The sequence below is a fragment of the Myxocyprinus asiaticus genome, chromosome 47 (genome assembly GCF_019703515.2).
Source record: "Myxocyprinus asiaticus isolate MX2 ecotype Aquarium Trade chromosome 47, UBuf_Myxa_2, whole genome shotgun sequence".
In the NCBI taxonomy this organism is placed as follows: domain Eukaryota; kingdom Metazoa; phylum Chordata; class Actinopteri; order Cypriniformes; family Catostomidae; genus Myxocyprinus; species Myxocyprinus asiaticus.
The window spans coordinates 4,041,885-4,061,024 of record NC_059390.1 but is presented as its reverse complement, the minus strand read 5'-3'; the positions used below and the strand labels follow the sequence as shown (position 1 = coordinate 4,061,024).

General features: G+C 37.7%; 1 protein-coding gene across 18 annotated transcripts in view; it reads right to left on the bottom strand.

The window, feature by feature from the left end:
- LOC127436504 (pleckstrin homology domain-containing family A member 5-like) overlaps window positions 1–19,140 on the bottom strand; it is a 206,292-nt gene that overhangs the window by 69,194 nt on the left and 117,958 nt on the right. For all 18 annotated transcript variants that reach the window (XM_051690708.1, XM_051690711.1, XM_051690716.1 and 15 more), the window contains one exon: window positions 3,720–3,803. In XM_051690708.1, the coding sequence (XP_051546668.1) occupies window positions 3,720–3,803 (84 nt within the window). The remainder of the gene's footprint in view (window positions 1–3,719; window positions 3,804–19,140) is intronic.

Sequence of the window (19,140 nt, the reverse complement as noted above, 5' to 3'; positions counted from 1 at the left end):
GTCCCACAATTTAGACATTAAACAATCACAAACGCCTCTCATTATTTGGTCTTGCCGAATTTCAATATGCTAAAAAAATAAAAATAAATTTACATCTTGTTAAAGGGATAGTTCAACCAAAAATTTAAAATCAGACATCATTTAATCACCCTCATTTTGTTCCAAACCTTTCTGACTCTCTTTCTTTTGTGGTACACAAAAGGACATGTTGAGCAGAACCATGTAATAGCTTTATAAGAGGTACAGAGTGACATAAAATTCATTATTTGCTGAAAATCTGGACTGAAAATTTGCACTTTTGCGCATTTAAAATGAATCATCGTGATCGGTTACGACAATGAAAAGAACCAATGGCGTTTCCTCTTACTGAAGTTAAACCTGGTATGATGTGTCTTGGCATGCCATATTTAAATATATGTGGATGCATGATTATTGTTAAATAATGACTTAAATATTAGAAAACTAAATTAAAAACACTTGGAATACAGCACACTCACCATAACATTTATGGTTCTTTTTTGCCATTTCTGGAGTTTGATAGATTCACTTCCATTGTATGGATAAGAGCAATGCATTTGGAACAACATGAGGGTGAATAAATGGTGACCAAATTTGCATTTTTCTTTACATTAACCCTTTATAGTCATGACCACTATCAAAATATGGCCTCTGGCAGTATCATGTGTCTTCCTTTAAAGCACATATCTCTTGCACAAATGTTTTTCTTTCTACACCTGATCCAGTGCAATCTCTCCCCTCATCTCCACAGAGATAGAGGATTTTGAAGTTTATCTACAACGATTTAGTTGGTATTGGTGGATAGAGATGGAAGCGGGAACTACAGATATTAAAGTCGGTTTATCCTGGATAAACAGCACTAGAAAGCAGCTGCTGACTTTGCTAGAGGACATAGGAGGGGGCGAGAAGGAAGACAACAGACAGAGAAAGACAGAGAGAGAGAGAGAGAGATAAAGCCCAGAGATGTGTTTGACAGCGGTGTGACTCTTCCAGTGGTTTCAAAGTGGGCAATTATCAGGAGAGCAGCTCTTGTTGGACAGGAGAGGTGAGCTGTGACGAGGAGGAGGAGAATGATTCTCTCCCACTGAATTTTCCCAGACTAAGTCATGACTTTACTCATTGTTGGCTGCAGTCTTATCCAGAATCACCCCGGATATCCGAGCATAATCATGTTTTGTTGGCTTGTTAATTGGTTGTGGCTTTGTGTGAAAGTGTGGGAGTGTGTTGACTATTTAGTGGCTCATTATTTTTAAATGGTACACATAAATAGTAACATTTGCACCCATTAGCGGACTCACTATGAATAATAATATATACACACACATATATATATACATTTATATACATATATATATATATATATATATATACATATATATACACACACACACATATACACACACATTATATATATATATATATGTACACACACACACACACACACACAGTTGAAGTCAGAAGTTTACATACACCTTAGCCAAATACATTTAAACTCAGTTATTCACAATTCCTGACATTTATTCGTGGAAAACATTCCCTGTCTTAGGTCAGTTAGGATCACTATTTTAAGAATGTGAAATGTCAGAATAATAGTAGAGAGAATGATTTATTTCGGCTTTTATTTCTTTCATCACATTCCCTGTGGGTCAGAAGTTTATACACACTTTGTTAGTATTTGGTAGCATTGCCTTTAAATTGTTTAACTTGGGTCAAATATTTTGGGTAGCCTTCCACAAGCTTCTCACAATAAGTTGCTGGAATTTTGGCCCATTCCTCCAGACAGAACTGGTGGAACTGAGTCAGGTTTGTAGGCCTCCTTGCTCACATGCACTTTTTCAGTTCTGCCCACAAATTGAGGTCAGGGTTTTGTGATGACCACTCCAATACCTTGACTTTGTTGTCCTTGAACCATTTTGTCACAACTTTGGAGATATGCTTGGGGTCATGGTCACAAGCTTTAACTTCCTGGCTGATGTCTTGAGATGTTGCTTCAATATATCCACATAATTGTCCTTCCTCTTTATACCATCTATTTTGTAAAGTGCATCAGTCCCTCCTGCAGCAAAGCACCCCCACAACATGATGCTTCCACCCCCATGCTTCACAGTTGGGATGGTGTTCTTCAGCTTGCAAGCCTCACCCTTTTTCCTCCAAACATAACAATGGTCATTATGGCCAAACAGTTCCATTTTTGTTTCATTAGACCAGAGGACATTTCTCCAAAAAGATCTTTGTCCACATGTGCACTTGCAAACTTTAGTCTGGCTTTTTTATGGCAGTTTTGGAGCAGTGGCTTCTTCCTTGCTGAGCAGCCTTTCAGGTTATGTCGATATAGATACTTGTCTACCTGTTTCCTCCAGCATCTTCACAAGGTCCTTTGCTGTTGTTCTGGGATTGATTTTCTCTTTTCACACCAAACTATGTTCATCTCTAAGAGACAGAATGGGTCTCCATCCTGAGTGGTATGATGGCTGTGTGGTCCCATGGTGTTTATACATGCGTACTATTGTTTGTACAGATGAATGTGGTACCTTCAGGCATTTGGAAATTGCTCCCAAGGATGAACCAGATTTATGGAGGTCCACAATTTTTTTTCTGAGGTCTTGGCTGATTTCTTTTGATTTTCCCATGATGTCAAGCAAAGAGGCACTGACTTTGAAGGTAGTCGTTAAAATACATCCACAGGTACACCCCCAATTAGCCAATTAGAAGCTAATTGGCTAATTGTCTAAAGGCTTGACATCATTTTCTGGAATTGTCCGGAATTTTCCAAGCTGCTTAAAGGCACAGTTAACTTAGTGTATGTAAACTTCTGACCCACTGGAATTGTGATACAGTCAATTAAATGTGAAACAATCTGTCTGTAAACTATTGTTGGAAAAATTACAAGTGTCATGCACAAAGTAGATGTCCTAAAGGACTTGCCAAAACAATAGTTTGTTAATATGAAATCTGTGGAATGGTTAAAATTGGTAATTGGTATGCAAGACTTTATAAATGGTAATTTTTTTTAATGACTTCAACCTAAATGTATGTAAACATCTGACTTAAACTGTAATGATCATTTAAAAAAATATATATTGAATATCATCTTTATGCAAAATATTTTTAAATATTTTTTCAGTAATGAAAATAAAAAAATGTCATTACTGTAATACATAAATATTATTTAAACTATACATCATTTATACATAATGGAATTATTTATTGTTCTGCCTTCAAAAGAATTGTATTGCAATATTTCTTTACTGTGACAAAAATAAAACTGAGAACATAATGAGAATCATTATTGAGATTAATGTGAATTACACAAAAACAATCATTATATTAAAATATTTCTTAAAGAAAAAAAAAAATATATATATATACACACACACACACACACACACATATATATATACTGATATATATATAATATTTTCAATCTTAAGTCTCTTGACTTACTTTTCTCAAATCTAAATGTGCCATTTTAATAACCCTTTTCTAGTCTTTATTCCTCATAATAACTAGCATTCAATACACCCCAAAAAATACCAAAAGGTATCAAGCTCCACAGTGACATCACAGTAGTGGCGTGCGATTGCCAGCATGGATCATGACATTGAATAATTTTTTAAGCTTCAGACAAAATGCTCTGTTTCAGACTCAAAACTGCAGTAAACTGTGAAAAGTGAGCGAAGAGAGAGAAAGAAATGACTCACTGTTCGTTGACGACAAAGATGCAGTTGTCTTGCGATGGAACACCTGTGACGGGATGCTTGCAGGTCACCTTACGTTCATTGTGACTGTTGGAGAGAAACACAAAAAGAAACGTGGCTAAATTAGATATGTGTAAATTATTTTTCATTCAAAACGACTTGACACTATACTTGATAACAGGTACAGCTGTTTGACTTTCAAAACAACTGAGCATGAGCTGAGAAAATGTGATTTGAATGCTATATCAAGCTCACACTAGCTGAAAGTGCTCAAGCTGGTTTTTGGTAAATTATAGCGGTTTTGTTGCCGATCCAAGGTGGTTTATAAGTTCCAACTAGATTGACTGAGATGGTCTGGATGTTCCACCAGAATTCAGTTAAATATCTTCTTCTAACCCATATAAATTCAATAGATAGTGCAACACAAAACAAGTTCCACCATTGCTTTATCACAAAATGCCTCAGCAACATCACTCTGAACACACAAAACTACACACCTTAAAACTAAGTCGACCTCAGCTCCACCTGACAAATAACTACCTAAACCAGCTTGGACCAGTCAGAAACCATGTAAAAACAGAAGCAGAATCTGGTCTTAGCTGGATTTTTCACCAAGTGTGATCTAATACACTTAAAAACCCAAAAGATCCTGCAACATATGATAAGAGACAGTGTTGCTCTGAACATACACACACAAAACTACACACCTTGAGCGAGGGGTGGTGCTAAACTTCAACATCTCTGCCTCCCTCTGGGGTCGCCAGTGGCTCTACGCTATACTCGTCTCTCTCTCTCTTGTCCTCTCTCTACTTATGCTGTTAAACACAGATACCATGTAGTCACTGGTGCCGCCTTCCCCAGTCATACGCCCCGATCACAAGAACATGCAGACAGACAGCCAGCAGCCCACCCTCTTATGTTGCTCCTTTCCACCCTTTTTTTCTCTGCCATGAGAGACTCGACGTCTCAAACACAATTAACTGCACAGTCACACACAAAGGACAGAGCAGTTGTTCACAACAGAGAATCGCCATCTAGCACTGATAAATGCACACGACCAGCTTCTCTCTCACATGGACATTTCTCACGGCCGCTGGGTAATGTGGAAACATTGGGCGTGTTCTGGTGAATCTCAGGGAGAAATGGCCAGGTTATAAATAACTGTAAAATAAAAAATTAAACTATATTTAGTTTACATAAAATAATATGCCTATTTTTACAAACCAAGAAGTTTCACATGATTACATTATTTTAGGACAATTAAGCACATTTTTCTGTAATTTGGAGGAAAAAATGCAGTAATTTTTTTAATAATATATGTGATTAATATATAGTATAAACTAGATAGATAGATAAGATGGAGTGGATGGACACACAGATCAGCCACAACATTAAAACCACCTGCCTAATATTGTGTAGGTCCCCCTTGTGCCGCCAAAACAGCGCCAACACACATCTCAGAATATCTTTCTGAGATGATATTCTTCTCACCACAGTTGTACAGAGTGGTTATCTGAGTTACCGTAGACTTTGTCAGTTCAAACCAGTCTGGCCATTCTCTGTTGACCTCTCTCATCAACAAGACATTTCTGTCCACAGAACTGCTGCTCACTGGATGTTTTTTGTTTTTGGCACCATTCTAAATAAATTCTAGAGACTGTTGTGTGTGAAAATCCCAGGAGATCAGCAGTTACAGAAATACTCAAACCAGCCCATCTGGCACCAACAATCATCCATGTGATGATCTAATCAGCCAATCATGTGGCAGCAGTGCAGTGAATAAAATCATGCAGATACGGGTCAGGAGCTTCAGTTAATGTTCACATCAACCATCAGAATGGGGAAAAATGTGATCTCAGTGATTTGGATCTTGGCATGAAGTGATCTATATAAATTGAAGATTTTCAGAGGAGGTTCAATGCTTGTGGGCATTTGTCTTCTTTGCATTGGTGAAAACACCCTTACTTGTTTTAAACTTAAAAATGATATGGTTTTGCATATATTTTAAGATCAAACAAAGTCACCCTGTTCATCTGAAGTGTGCCAATACACCAAAATGCTGGTGAGATTTACTGACATTAAACAATGATTTGTCTGACCATGTTCTGCAAACAGAGAGAAAAGCATACAGTAAATAATAAAAAAAAAAGAGTTTAATCATTGTAAATCAATAGTCTGAGTCATTGGACCATTCATATTTTCTTAGGAAATATACAAATCTAGTTAAAAAATAAGATGCAACAACAGTTGGCAGAACAGAGGTAAATACCCACACGTGCCCACTGAGACACATGATGGATTGAAAGGCTCTTAAAGTGATTAGCATCCTTCCCGGGTGAGTGTTGCCTTGGCAATAATACATTAACAAATACACATGGCAAAGTGACCACATTCACATTGGTCCCAAAAGTATCTACATTCAAAGTTTTGTTATCAATCAGTTCAGCTAATCCGATCGCTCTTGGTGGGTTTTAAACTGATTTCAAGACAAAAAGAACAAAAGAAAAAGATGACAGAGGACCAAAGGTTTTAAAACAAATGCAGGTTTAAAAGCTTTCGAAAAGGAGATTAGTTGAAGATTTTCAATTTGTCTGTCAGTATACTACTAAGCCACTGTATATGATGAATGTATATCAGACATATTAATCCTGCTATATAACAGTTATTGCTAAGGGAAAAGCTATTTTTTTCCCAATCAGAAGAACCATAATTTCAACCAAACAGCCATTGTTGTCAAGTAGATTCAAAATGTTTAAAGCAAGGAGTAAAATACAGTACAAATGCATGTTTTGCATACTTTCTTTTTCTCTGTTTTGAATGATGGAAGATTTTTGTTTTAATTAAATACTTCAGAAGCATGAAAAATGCCATGCAGCAACTTCCGTAAGCCTTTTTGAGTGATGACACAAACTAATCATTAAATCATTGTTTTTATTCATTGATAGGCAGTATAAAATGAAATAAAAATCACAGGAATGAATCAAACTTCTCAACTCTATCAGCATTGGTTTTGTTAATTTAAAGAGATGCTATTAAAATGTGTTGTGTCTTAACGATATCATATTAGTCTTTAGGAAGATTAATGGCCAAAAATCCATTAAAATAACCACAATATTCACAATGTTGGTTAATTTTATGCTAGCAACAATATTACAGTATAATAAATATTATATTGCCCAACCCTAGTTAATATTCCAATGACACAACATTACATCACAGTACATTATGTCACGTATAGAGCGCCACAGTTACGTCTCCACACATGACTGGATCGGATAAAAATAGCTCTTTCTTCTTCATCTCGCTCTCTCTCTCTACCACTCAGAGGTGTGTTTGGGGCGAGCAAGTCACACTTCACTTGCTCCTGTCACATTGGCAGAACACCCAGGGGGCGCAGAAGAGTTGCGTCTGGTCTTAACCTCTGCCAGGCCTGCAGAGAGAGCAGGTGTTCTGGAGAAATGGGTCAACACATCCAGCTGTGGACAAAGTGTCCGGTCTCTTTCCAAGTACAGCAAGAGAGAGCAATAGCAAGGATTCTGATTCCTCAACAATTCTGTTTCATTTAAAACAATTCTGGTTCCTTTCAACGATTCTGGTTCCTCTTAACGATTAGGGTTCCCCTCAGAATTTCCGGCTCATCTCAATATTCTGGTTCTTCTCAAGAATTTTGATTTCTTTTCACAATTCTGGTTCCACTCAAAGATTCTGGTTAACCCCAGCAATTCAGGTTCATCTCAACATTCTGGTTCCTCTCAGCAATCCGGTTCCTCTTAACATTCTAGTTCTTCTTAACTATTCCGTGATCCTCTAAACATTTACGATTCCTCAGTGTTTCCGGCACCTCTCAACTATTCTGGTTTCTCTTAATGATTCTGGTTCCACTCATTGATTCCGGTTCCTCTCAACAATTCTGTGCTGCGTTTCCTAAAAGCATTGCAAGCTTCAGTTAATCATAGAGACCACTGATGGCAATTAGGGCTGAAACGATTAGTCGATGTTATCGACAATGTCGACAATAAAAAATTGTCGACAAAAATTGTCGTTGTCGAATAGTCGTTTGATCTTAACGTAACATAAGATCATATGAAACTCTAAATGATTGCACACAAGAGCAGCACTGCAGCTCGCGCCTGACTGAGGAGAGGAAGAAAACACATCTCACAGTCCAGACGCACTCTAAACTTTCCAAACAGCTTCAGGTGATGTAGATCGCAAAGTAAGAGGGAATTATAATGCAAAAATACAAAATAAGTAAATACAGAAGCACTCTTGTTGTGGAATAAGCAGAGCCGGAGCTGACGCTCAGCTTAAGCAAAACTTGCGTGTCGAGCATCTTTAAAGGAAACACCCCCGCGTTACATCTTTAATGCAGTTCTATTTAATGCGTTATAGCTTTATTAAAGTTAAAATAATAAGGAAACTAGCATTTCTCTGTGCGGTCAGCGCCTCTTCTATGAGTTGCGCGAAGTGTCCCGATCTAAGGGGGAGAGATTGAAACTGCACCCGGATGAGGTACACTCTGTTGTGGGGACGCTCGTCCCTCGAGTGCGCATGCTTAATGCAGCTAGATTATAACGTGATGGCAACTTACTGAATCATAATATATGTGTCACTGTGCATTTCTTATTGTGAAGAAAATTGGCAATACACAGCTTTATTAATAAGAGAGAGTTTGTTATTTTGTGAGTTAAAGATGGATTGAAGTGAACAGAAAGGTGAGAGAGGGTAGTCTTCGCCCCATTATACACTGCAACAAAATACATTTTTTATATGTTTTTGTTTTGGCCTCTAATATAAATATCTAAAACTCATTTAAAACAACGTACATTTACTTTAGCAGCTATACTGCTGTAAAAATACAAATATTTTAAAATATCTAAAAATCCTTTAAAAAAGATGCATTCACCTGAGAAGCAGCATATACGATATTTAGACTTGCTTTTAGAGAATAGATCTTGAATATAAGTATATTTAGTCTTTACTGCACTCGCAGAAGTATAACCAAGTGAAAAAATACACTTATATACAAAATACACTCTCTTAAAGCAAGTCTAAATATCTTATATGTTGCTTCTCAATTAAATGTATCTTGTTTTAAGGATTTTTAGATATTTTTAAATGGAAAAAAAGACAAATCCACTTGATAACAGGATTTTTTTGTAGTGAAATTTTTACTGAATTAAACATAATAAAAAGTATTTTTTCCCTTTAATTTATTGAATGTCATTTAGAGGTATTTTTAAAAGATGATTTTGTCCTCTTTATTGTTAGCAAGCACGTTTAATACAACCTTTTATGTCAGGACACAAGCTGAATAATCGGTTTAGAACTAATGATTAATCATTGCAATAATCGCCCGAATAGTCGAATAATCATTCTAATAATCATTAGGTTAGTCGATTATCAAAATAATCATTAGTTGCAGCCCTAATGCTAATTGTTTCTACAATCTCCTTAGGCTTCCGAATCTTTTGGGAAATGCTGCCCAGGTTCCTCTCAATGATTCCAGTTTCCCTTAACGATTCCAATTCCTCTCAACGATTCTGGTTTTTCTCAACTATTCTGGTTTCTCTCAATGATCCTGGAACTTATTAAATGGTTCTAGTTCCTCTGAACAATTCCAGTTCCTCTGAATTATTCTGGTTCCTTGCAGTACCATTAACAATTCTTTTAGCATTTTTGAGGAAGAAATATATGGAAATAAGAAATGCCTTTATTATTGTATTTACTGCCCTCAGCAGCCTGTTAACAAATGATGAGATAATTTCAACAAATTCTTGCAAAAGGTGTGTTTAATGCTGCACAGAGGCGGCACAAACGCAATAATCAAGCCTAACTATATATTGAATAAAATTACTGAACTAAAAAAAAAAAAAAAAAAAAAAAAACATTTTTCTAATTGACTCATTAATTTTCATGAAATTTACTTATTACAATAAACTTGTGATCTGTATCTTTGAGTATATGTTGCAGTGAATGTTAAAGTAGGCTATGTTTAAATAGTACATCAAACTCTTATTTAAGAGTAAGAAAACTCTCGTTTTCTTTGATGAGACCAGCTGAATGCAGATGAGTAGGTCTAGGGCTCGTTTTGCTTGTGTGCTCTCCAAAGGGAACTTACAGTTGCAGGGCAACATTCTTTCAAGTAATCTATTTGATTAATGGGGAAAAGTAGTAATATTAGTAATGGAGAACATGGGAAATGAGAGCATATAGGCCATTTTGTGCTGTGTCATTCTAAAAGCCTGCGGCAGGGACCGAGAAATTGCTGAAAATCACGAGTGCGTGTTTGAGCTTTTACAAAGATATGGCTTATGTGACCATTCATCTAACATAGAGCTCATGAAAGAACTCTTTTTGAGAATTTCCTGTCCTTGCCATCATCTACAAAGAAAAAAAGAAACATACTGCAATTAAGTATGTTGCGTTGTGAATGATAAAACTGGATAATTGCAAGTTTTGGAAATTATTGGTCAGGCCAACATTTTCATGTTAATTATTAATTTACTTTAAACTCAGTTGGTCTAAATACACAGTATAATGCATCAGGACCAGATCGAGGTAAATATAGAGAAGACTTTATTGAAAAAATAAGACTGGCAATAAAATCAACAAGTGCTTCCCCCTATTTTTTCACTCTGACTGCACACTGATGGGAAAACAAGCACATTACAAATCACACTAATTGGTTGTAAACACAATTTGTCAAGCACGTTCCACAGGCAAAGTGGGAAAGAGAAGCATAATGACAGGAAATGGTAATCCTTATAAAGGGGAATCAGTAGAAAAGCTTACTGGAGGGACGAATACTAAGAATCTTTCAAAATGACGGGGACAACAAGTACACAAGATGGTATGCGTCCAAATGCACTGTTTTTTAATAGTTTTCTATGTAAACACACGGCAAACTGACATATCTGACCGTTGTAATGCATTCTGCTGTTTTTTGATTTTTTCAGATTCTCAAGCTTGAGCATCAATTTAAGATGCTGTGTCACTTTAAAATAAATGCCAACAGCAGACAGCATTCTGTTCTTTTTGTTGTGCTGTGTCTAGCTTTGTATTATTAACACAAGAACATGTTCGGTCTGAACGGCTCCCTTAAACAAGCAATATTTTGATGTCAGTTGACAGCTACACTACTGCTTGAAATGTTTATCAATGCGTCCTGTTTTGCATACTATTGTTACAAAAAGAGTGCTCGATTTACAGTATGCAATATGATAGTACTCCATTCTTAACTTCGCCATATACTAATATATTGCCAGATGGCATGGGAGGTGGTCTATCCAGCTAGTATTACCATTAAATATCTATATATTCTCAAAGGACAGAATAAAAGGCGGCAATAATTGATGTGATCCAATTGCTAAATTTAGAGTTTCACATTCAAGAAATGTTCTTCTGGAAATAAATAATGTTGTCGTGTTCAGGGTTCCAGTGGGCATTCAAAGACTGAAGCAGAAAATGAACAATGAAGCATTGGCTCCCGGTAGAGCATCTGCCATTCACACACACTCTCTCGGCCCCAGCAGCGACCTTTCTGAAAGGCCAGAGTGCCTTCTTGCCCTCCTGTTACACTCTTGGTTTTCACACCAGCATTGTCTCTCTCAAACTGGCTCAATGGAAAATTTCAGGGCTTGATTATTTTTGTGTCATATAGAGCAAACAACTTTTCACTCAATACTTGATATCAATCAAAACGATAGCAAGGGAATTTTTACTCAGTGCCATTTTTATGCATTAGACTTAAAGCTGCTTCTGCCAGTTTTATACCAAATGATCCAGTTCGGAGCAGATGAATCATTTAACAGCTTGATTTATATGACTCACTGTTAAATGACACACCGAATAAATGAATCCAACATCAACTGGTCTGGACCCTCATAATTAGAAAACGGCTCAATGGAAAGAGTGAATTATCACACGTATCAGCTAGAACAGTAGCTATACTCTTTCTGGATGTTCACTGTAATGCACTCATAATGGCATTGGGTTTGAAAGCGATACCAGTTTCTTGCAAATGTCAAACTCTAGATAAAATCTTAATTTAAAAGTCTGCGAAGAATGACCAAGGAAGACTAAACTTTAAATGGCTTTCACATCTAAGAAACCTTTATAAAAAAAAAAAAAAAAAAAAAAAAATCACACGCTTTACTGCAGTTTAAAAACAAAATGTTTAAGAAAGGCCTAATCCCAGGACAGACTTCAGATCTTTTTAGGAAAAAGGCCATTAAAAGCTTAAACCTACTAAAGCTGTTTTACTGTGCAAATGGAAATGAAGACCAAATCCCCACATTTAATACTCAATCAGGGAGTTATTTCAGAATTAGTAATTGTACATTTCATAAGCCAGTTAATAAGATGGATGTGTGTGTGTGTGTGTGTTTGCGGGGGGCAACTAGTTGACTACTTTTCAGGACTAGTCGATTAGTAAAAATGTGTGAAAATCCCAGGAGATCAGCAGTTACAGAAATACTCAAACCAGCCCATCTGGCACCAACAATCATGCGATTATCTAATCAGCCAATCGTGTGGCAGTGCAGTGAATAAAATCAGCCATATACGGGTCATGAGCTTCAGTTAATGTTCGCATCAGCAATAAGAATGGGGAAAAATGTGATCTCCGTGGCATGATTATTGGTGCCAGATGGGCTGTTTTGAGTATTTCTAAGTATTAAATGCCTTGTTGATGAGAGAGGTCAACAGAGAATGGCCAGACTGGTTTGAACGGACAAAGTCTATGGCAACTCAGATAACCACTCTGTACAATTGTGGTGAGAAGAATAGCATTCTGAGATGTGTGTTGGTGCTGTTTTGGTGGCACGAGGGGGACCTACACAATATTAGGCAGGTGGTTTTAATGTTGTGGCCGATCGGTGCATATTATATATACAGTGGTGTGAAAAAGTGTTTGCCCCCTTCCTGATTTCTTATTTTTTTGCATGTTTGTCACACTTAAATGTTTCAGATCATCAAACAAGTTTAAATATTAGTCAAAGATAACACAAGTAAACACAAAATGCAGTTTTTAAATGAAGGTTGTTATTAGTAAGGGAAAACAAAATCCAAACCTACATGGCCCTGTGTGAAAAAGTGTTTGCCCCCTAAACCTAATAACTGGTTGGGCCACCATTAGCAGCAACAACTGCAATCAAGCGTTTGCGATAACTTGCAATGAGTCTTTTACAGCGCTGTGGAGGATTTTTGGCCCACTCATCTTTGCAGAATTGTTGTAATTCAGCCACATTGGAGGGTTTTCGAGCATGAACTGCCTTTTTAAGGTCATGCCACAGCATCTCAATAGGATTCAGGTCAGGACTTTGACGAGGCCACTCCAAAGTCTTCATTTTGTTTTTCTTCAGCCATTCAGAGGTGGACTTGCTGGTGTGTTTTGGATCATTGTCCTGCTGCAGAACCCAAGTTCGCTTCAGCTTGAGGTCACGAACAGATGGCCGGACATTCTCCTTCAGGATTTTTTGGTAGACAGCAGAATTCATGGTTCCATTTATCACAGCAAGTCTTCCAGGTCCTGAAGCAGCAAAACAGCCCCAGACCATCACACTACCACCACCATATTTTACTGTTGGTATGATGTTCTTTTTCTGAAATGCGGTGTTACTTTTACGCCAGATGTAATGGGAAACACACCTTCCAAAAAGTTCAACTTTTGTCTCTTCAGTCCACAGAGTATTTTCCCAAAAGTCTTGGGGATCATCAAGATGTTTTCTGGCAAAAATGAGACGAGCCTTAATGTTCTTTTTGCTCAGCAGTGGTTTTCATCTTGAAACTCTGCCATGCAGGCCATTTTTGCACAGTCTCTTTCTTATGGTGGAGTCATGAACACTGACCTTAACTGAGGCAAGTGAGACCTGCAGTTCTTTGGATGTTGTTGTGGGGTCTTTTGTGACCTCTTGGATGAGTCGTCGCTGCGCTCTTGGGGTAATTTTGGTCGGCCGGCCACTCCTGGGAAGGTTCACCACTGTTCCATGTTTTCGCCATTTGTGGATAATGGCTCTCACTGTGGTTCTCTGGAGTCCCAAAGCTTTAGAAATGGCTTTATAACCTTTTCCAGACTGATAGATCTCAATTACTTTCTTTCTCATTTGTTCCTGAATTTCTTTGGATCTCGGCATGATGTCTAGCTTTTGAAGATTGTTTGGTCTACTTCACTTTGTCAGGCAGGTCCTATTTAAGTGATTTCTTGATTGAGAACAGGTGTGGCAGTAATCAGGCCTGGGTGTGGCTAGAGAAATTGAACTCAGGTGTGATAAACCACAGTTAAGTTATGTTTTAACAGGTGGGGCAAACACTTTTTCACACAGGGCCATGTAGGTTTGGATTTTGTTTTCCCTTACTAATAACAACCTTCATTTAAAAACTGCATTTTGTGTTTACTTGTGTTATCTTTGACTAATATTTAAACTTGTTTGATGATCTGAAACATTTAAGTGTGACAAACATGCAAAAAAATAAGAAATCAGGAAGGGGGCAAACACTTTTTCACACCACTGTATATATATATATATATATATATATATATATATATATATATATATATAAATAAATATATAAAAATTAACCCTTAAAGGCCGTTCATAGAGAACGTCTTTTTGTTTCCATCTGCGCTGTTTGTGTGAAATTGTTTCTTTATGTAAACATGCTTGTTGCATCACGCCTCACTGTTTTTTTTTCTTCTTCTTCCAGGTTTTGAAAAAACATGTCTTGAGACATCTGCATTCTGTTCTATATCTGTGCGGCATCTAGCTTTTGTTAACACTTTAACGCTTTCTGTCTCAGGGCTCCAGACTAAAAAAATGACTTAACTGAAACATTAAGGAGCCAAATAGCTGTTTTTAGAAGCCAAAGCACAGATTTTCTCGATTTAGATTGCTGTTCAGAAAAAAGATAGAAAGCCAAAGGAAGTCAGCAGATAATCCATTCATCGAAGGGTTAACAGACAGTATATATAGTTAAGATAATAAGTTTGCATTCCCTTTTGTCTCATAAATGTTCACACCCCTTTCATAATTTATACAAATATAAGAGATAACATTTTTTATTTTATTTAGTACAGCTCTTCAGAATCTACATTACAGATATTTACATCAAGTATAGTATGCATATAGTAGTGTGTTGTCTTCTTGAGCATCAATGAATGTTTGCACCTTGTGTAATAGTTGTGTATGAGTCCCTCAATAGACCTAAGTGTCAAAAGCTTGATATATATATATATATATATATATATATATATATATATAAATTTTATTGTTTTATAATATTGCCTTAGTCTTTCTTTACTGTTACCAGATGGCCCAGACACAGAGACTACAAGAGTGCAAACTGAATGAAATCCCAGATGCAGTTTACTGTGCTACTCCAATCCCAATCAATAATTACCAGAAGAAAAAAAGTGGTACACAATACGGGACTTTTAATTATCAAGAAGCTCGAAACACATGGGACTCATATTTTGAAATGTCTGCACTCCCAGTTGTGAGCTCACTGACGGCTGATTCGCTGAGAAAGTGAATCTGATTCAAATTGCTAACCTGAGCGCCTGAGTTCAAACCCTCAGTACTTTTCGGGTGATTCATGAAAAAAGATCCAGTTCAAAAGAGTCATATGTTCACGACTGTCTCGTGCTGGGTTTGTTGTTGCATGTGGTGCAGCGAGCTCGTCAGAAACAGAACAGGTGAAAAGCGGCGCGAGACACACTGCTTGTGCGCGTTCTAAAAATATATTCAATAACTCACAAGATGATATCTGACGAAACCGCATATGAACTCACACAACCCGACTGTCGCCAGTAGCGACTACATTTTAAATTATTGTCGCAATCAATTATTTCTGGTTGCATTTGCAACCGTTTTAGTCGCATTCTGGATCCCTGTGTCTGAACAGCCCCCTTAAAGGAATATTTCGGTTTCATTACAAGTTTTATAGAAAGCATTTATGGCATAATGTTGCATAGTGTCATAAAATCACTTATTAACACTTACCTTCTGTGTAAAGTTCTATCCAATTTTACAACTTTGTTGTCATGACGCAGTAACAATGTAAACCCTAAAACCCTGGAAGAACTTTACAAATAGTGATTTAAACAATTTTACAGCTCAAATAATACACACATATTAAGAGACGGATATATGTAAATGCTTTTATAAAATTCTAAGCATCACATTTCTGCCTTTAAACCCTCAAAAAATGTGCCACATTAACTTCCACTGTAAGTGCCTCACTGTATCCTCGATAACCTCGAAAGATGGGACGCATTAAAATAATTTTTGTGGTAATCAACGTTATGCCGCAAATGCTGTCAACTGAACTTAACTTGTATTGAACCCGGAACATTCCTTTAAAAAGTAAATACTTATATTTTTATTTTATTTTTATTTGTTTAATTACAGCATTACTAAAAAAGCATCGATTCTCATACTCCAAAAAAATGTCCTAGTGGGCACTCTGAACTTTTGGCTTGTTGTTATTTAAAAAATGAAGGGAAAAAAAAACTGTCAAGTTGAATAATTCATCTAAGGCTGGTGCAAACTAATTTGACTAAATGTCTTGATTGCACCTGCTCTTGCAATCACCAGCACATTACATCATCAGCTTGGACAGATCCGATAATATTACTATTATTTTTTTTTAAACACTCAAATTTGCTCATGTCTGGCAGAAATGTCTCTGCGTTGGTGTTGCTAACAGTAACGGCTGCAAATGGCTGCTCCTGTCTCAGCACGTTGTGTCAGTAATGGCAGGGTTTCAATCCAGTTGCAAGCATGATGTATTTTTGCTCTTTTTTCCCCCTGTAAAAAGCATGCAAAAGAAAGTTCGCAAAAATACAAACCAAGAGGCTCATTCGGAGGCAGATGGATTGAGAGTGCAGCTCCCATCGTGATGCTTCACAAAGCATCGTTATGGTGACAGAACACACACTGTAGTGCTGGTTCCCAATTCTTGTGGCCAGATAAGACAATGCTGTATTGCTTTTAGGGGGATGCCAGATACCTCGACAGTCCCAAGTAGTCCTTCAGTTTACACTCGCCCACTCAACACTGCACACATGCTGATCATTGATACACAATCAGGCCACCTAACAAGGGTAATTTCTTGTCCGCTATGTGATCAGACTAGGGATGGGCATTTTCATGTAATTTTGTAATCGAGTACTCTAACTCACAAAAAAGGAGTTCCCAAATACTCGTTAATTAAAATGCACGTTAAAAAAAACATGTATGACACTTACGTAAATCGTATATTTTGTTTCATTCACAAATGTTAACAAGAATGGTTTCAAAATAAGTTAACTTCAACAAACTATGCTTTTCTTTTGAGAAAAAAATTAAATGAACGACATGCATTAATAAAAATGGAAAACAAAAAAAGACTTTAAAACAACAGTAAAAAACGTTTGCTCTCACCCAGAGCTTACAGTGCATCCGGAAAGTATTCACAGCGCTTCACTTTTTCCACATTTTGTTATGTTACAGCCTTATTCCAAAATGGATTAAATACATTATTTTCCTCAAAATTCTACAAACAATACCCCATAATGACAATGTGAAAGAAGTTTGTTTGAAATCTTTGCAAATTAATTACAAATAAAAAACGAAAAAAATCACATGTACGTAAGTATTCACAGCCTTTGCCATGACACTCAAAATTGAGCACAGGTGCATCCTGTTTCCACTGATCATCCTTGAGATGTTTCTACAACTTGATTGGAGTCCACCTGTGATAAATTCAGTTGATTGGACATGATTTGGAAAGGCACACACCTGTCTATATAAGGTCCCACAGTTAACAGTGCATGTCAGAGCACAAACCAAGCCATGAAGTCCAAGGAATTGTCTGTAGACCTCCGAGACAGGATTGTATCGAGGCACAGATCTGGGAAATTACAGAACAATTTCTGCAGCATTGAAGGTCCCAATGAGCACAGTGGCCTCAATCATCCGTAAATGGAAGAAGTTTGGAACCACCAGGACTCTTCCTAGAGCTGGCCGCCCGGCCAAACTGAGCGATCGGGGGAGAAGGGCCTTAGTCAGGGAGGTGACCAAGAACCCGATCGTCATTCTGACAGAGCTCCAGCGTTTCTCTGTGGAGAGAGGAGAACCTTCCACCTTAGGGGCAGTGGTAGCTCAGTGGTTAAGGCTCTGGGTTACTGGGTTACTGATCAAAAGGTCAGGGGTTCAAGCCCCAGCACCGCCAAGATGCCACTGTTGGGCCCTTGAGCAAGGCCCTTGACCCTATCTGCTCCAGGGGTGCTGTATCATGGCTGACCCTGCACTCTGACCCCAGCCTAGCTGGAATTTCACTGTATATGTGCAAATGTATAATGTGTGATAAATAAATAAAATTATAATTATTATTATTAGAAGAACAACCATCTCTACAGCACTCCACCAATCAGGCCTGTATGGTAGAGTGGCCAGACGGAAGCCACTCCTCAGTAAAAGGCACATGACAGCCCGCCTGGAGGACTCTCAGACCATGAGAAACAAAATTCTCTGGTCTGATGAAACAAAGATTGAACTCTTTGGCCTGAATGGCAAGCGTCATGTCTGGAGGACACCAGGCACTGCTCATCACCTGGCCAATACCATCCCTACAGTGAAGCATGGTGGTGGCAGCATCATGCTGTGGGGATGTTTTTCAGCGGCAGGAACTGGGAGACCAGTCAGGATCGAGGGAAAGATGAATGCAGCAATGTACAGAGACATCCTTGATGAAAACCTGCTCCAGAGCGCTCTGGACCTCAGACGGGGGCGAAGGTTCATCTTCCAACAGGACAACGACCCTAAGCACACAGCCAAGATAACAAAGGAGTGGCTACGGGACAACGCCATGTCCTTGAGTGGCCCAGCCAGAGCCCAGACTTGAACCCGATTGAACATCTCTGGAGAGATCTGAAAATGGCTGTGCACCGACGCTCCCCATCCAACCTGATGGAGCTTGAGAGGTCCTGCAAAGAAGAATGGGAGAAACTGCCCAAAAATAGGTGTGACAAGCTTGTAGCATCATACTCAAAAAGACTTGAGGCTGTAATTGGTGCCAAAGGTGCTTCAACAAAGTATTGAGCAAAGGCTGTGAATACTCATGTACATGTGATGTTTTTTTTTTTTTTTCAAGATTTCAAACAAACTTCTTTCACGTTGTCATTACGGGGTATTGTTTGTAGAATTTTGAGGAAAATAATGAATTTAATCCATTTTGGAATAAGGCTGTAACATAACAAAATGTGGAAAAAGTGAAGCGCTGTGAATACTTTCCAGATGGACTGCACATAGAAATCAATACTGGCAGCATGAGGGTAATGCACCTATATAAACTCTGATTCTACATAAAGGCAATCACATTTTTATAATTTCACATGGTGAAAGTGGTGGAAGTTGGCTTTTATAAAATGTGCTCTGCCTGT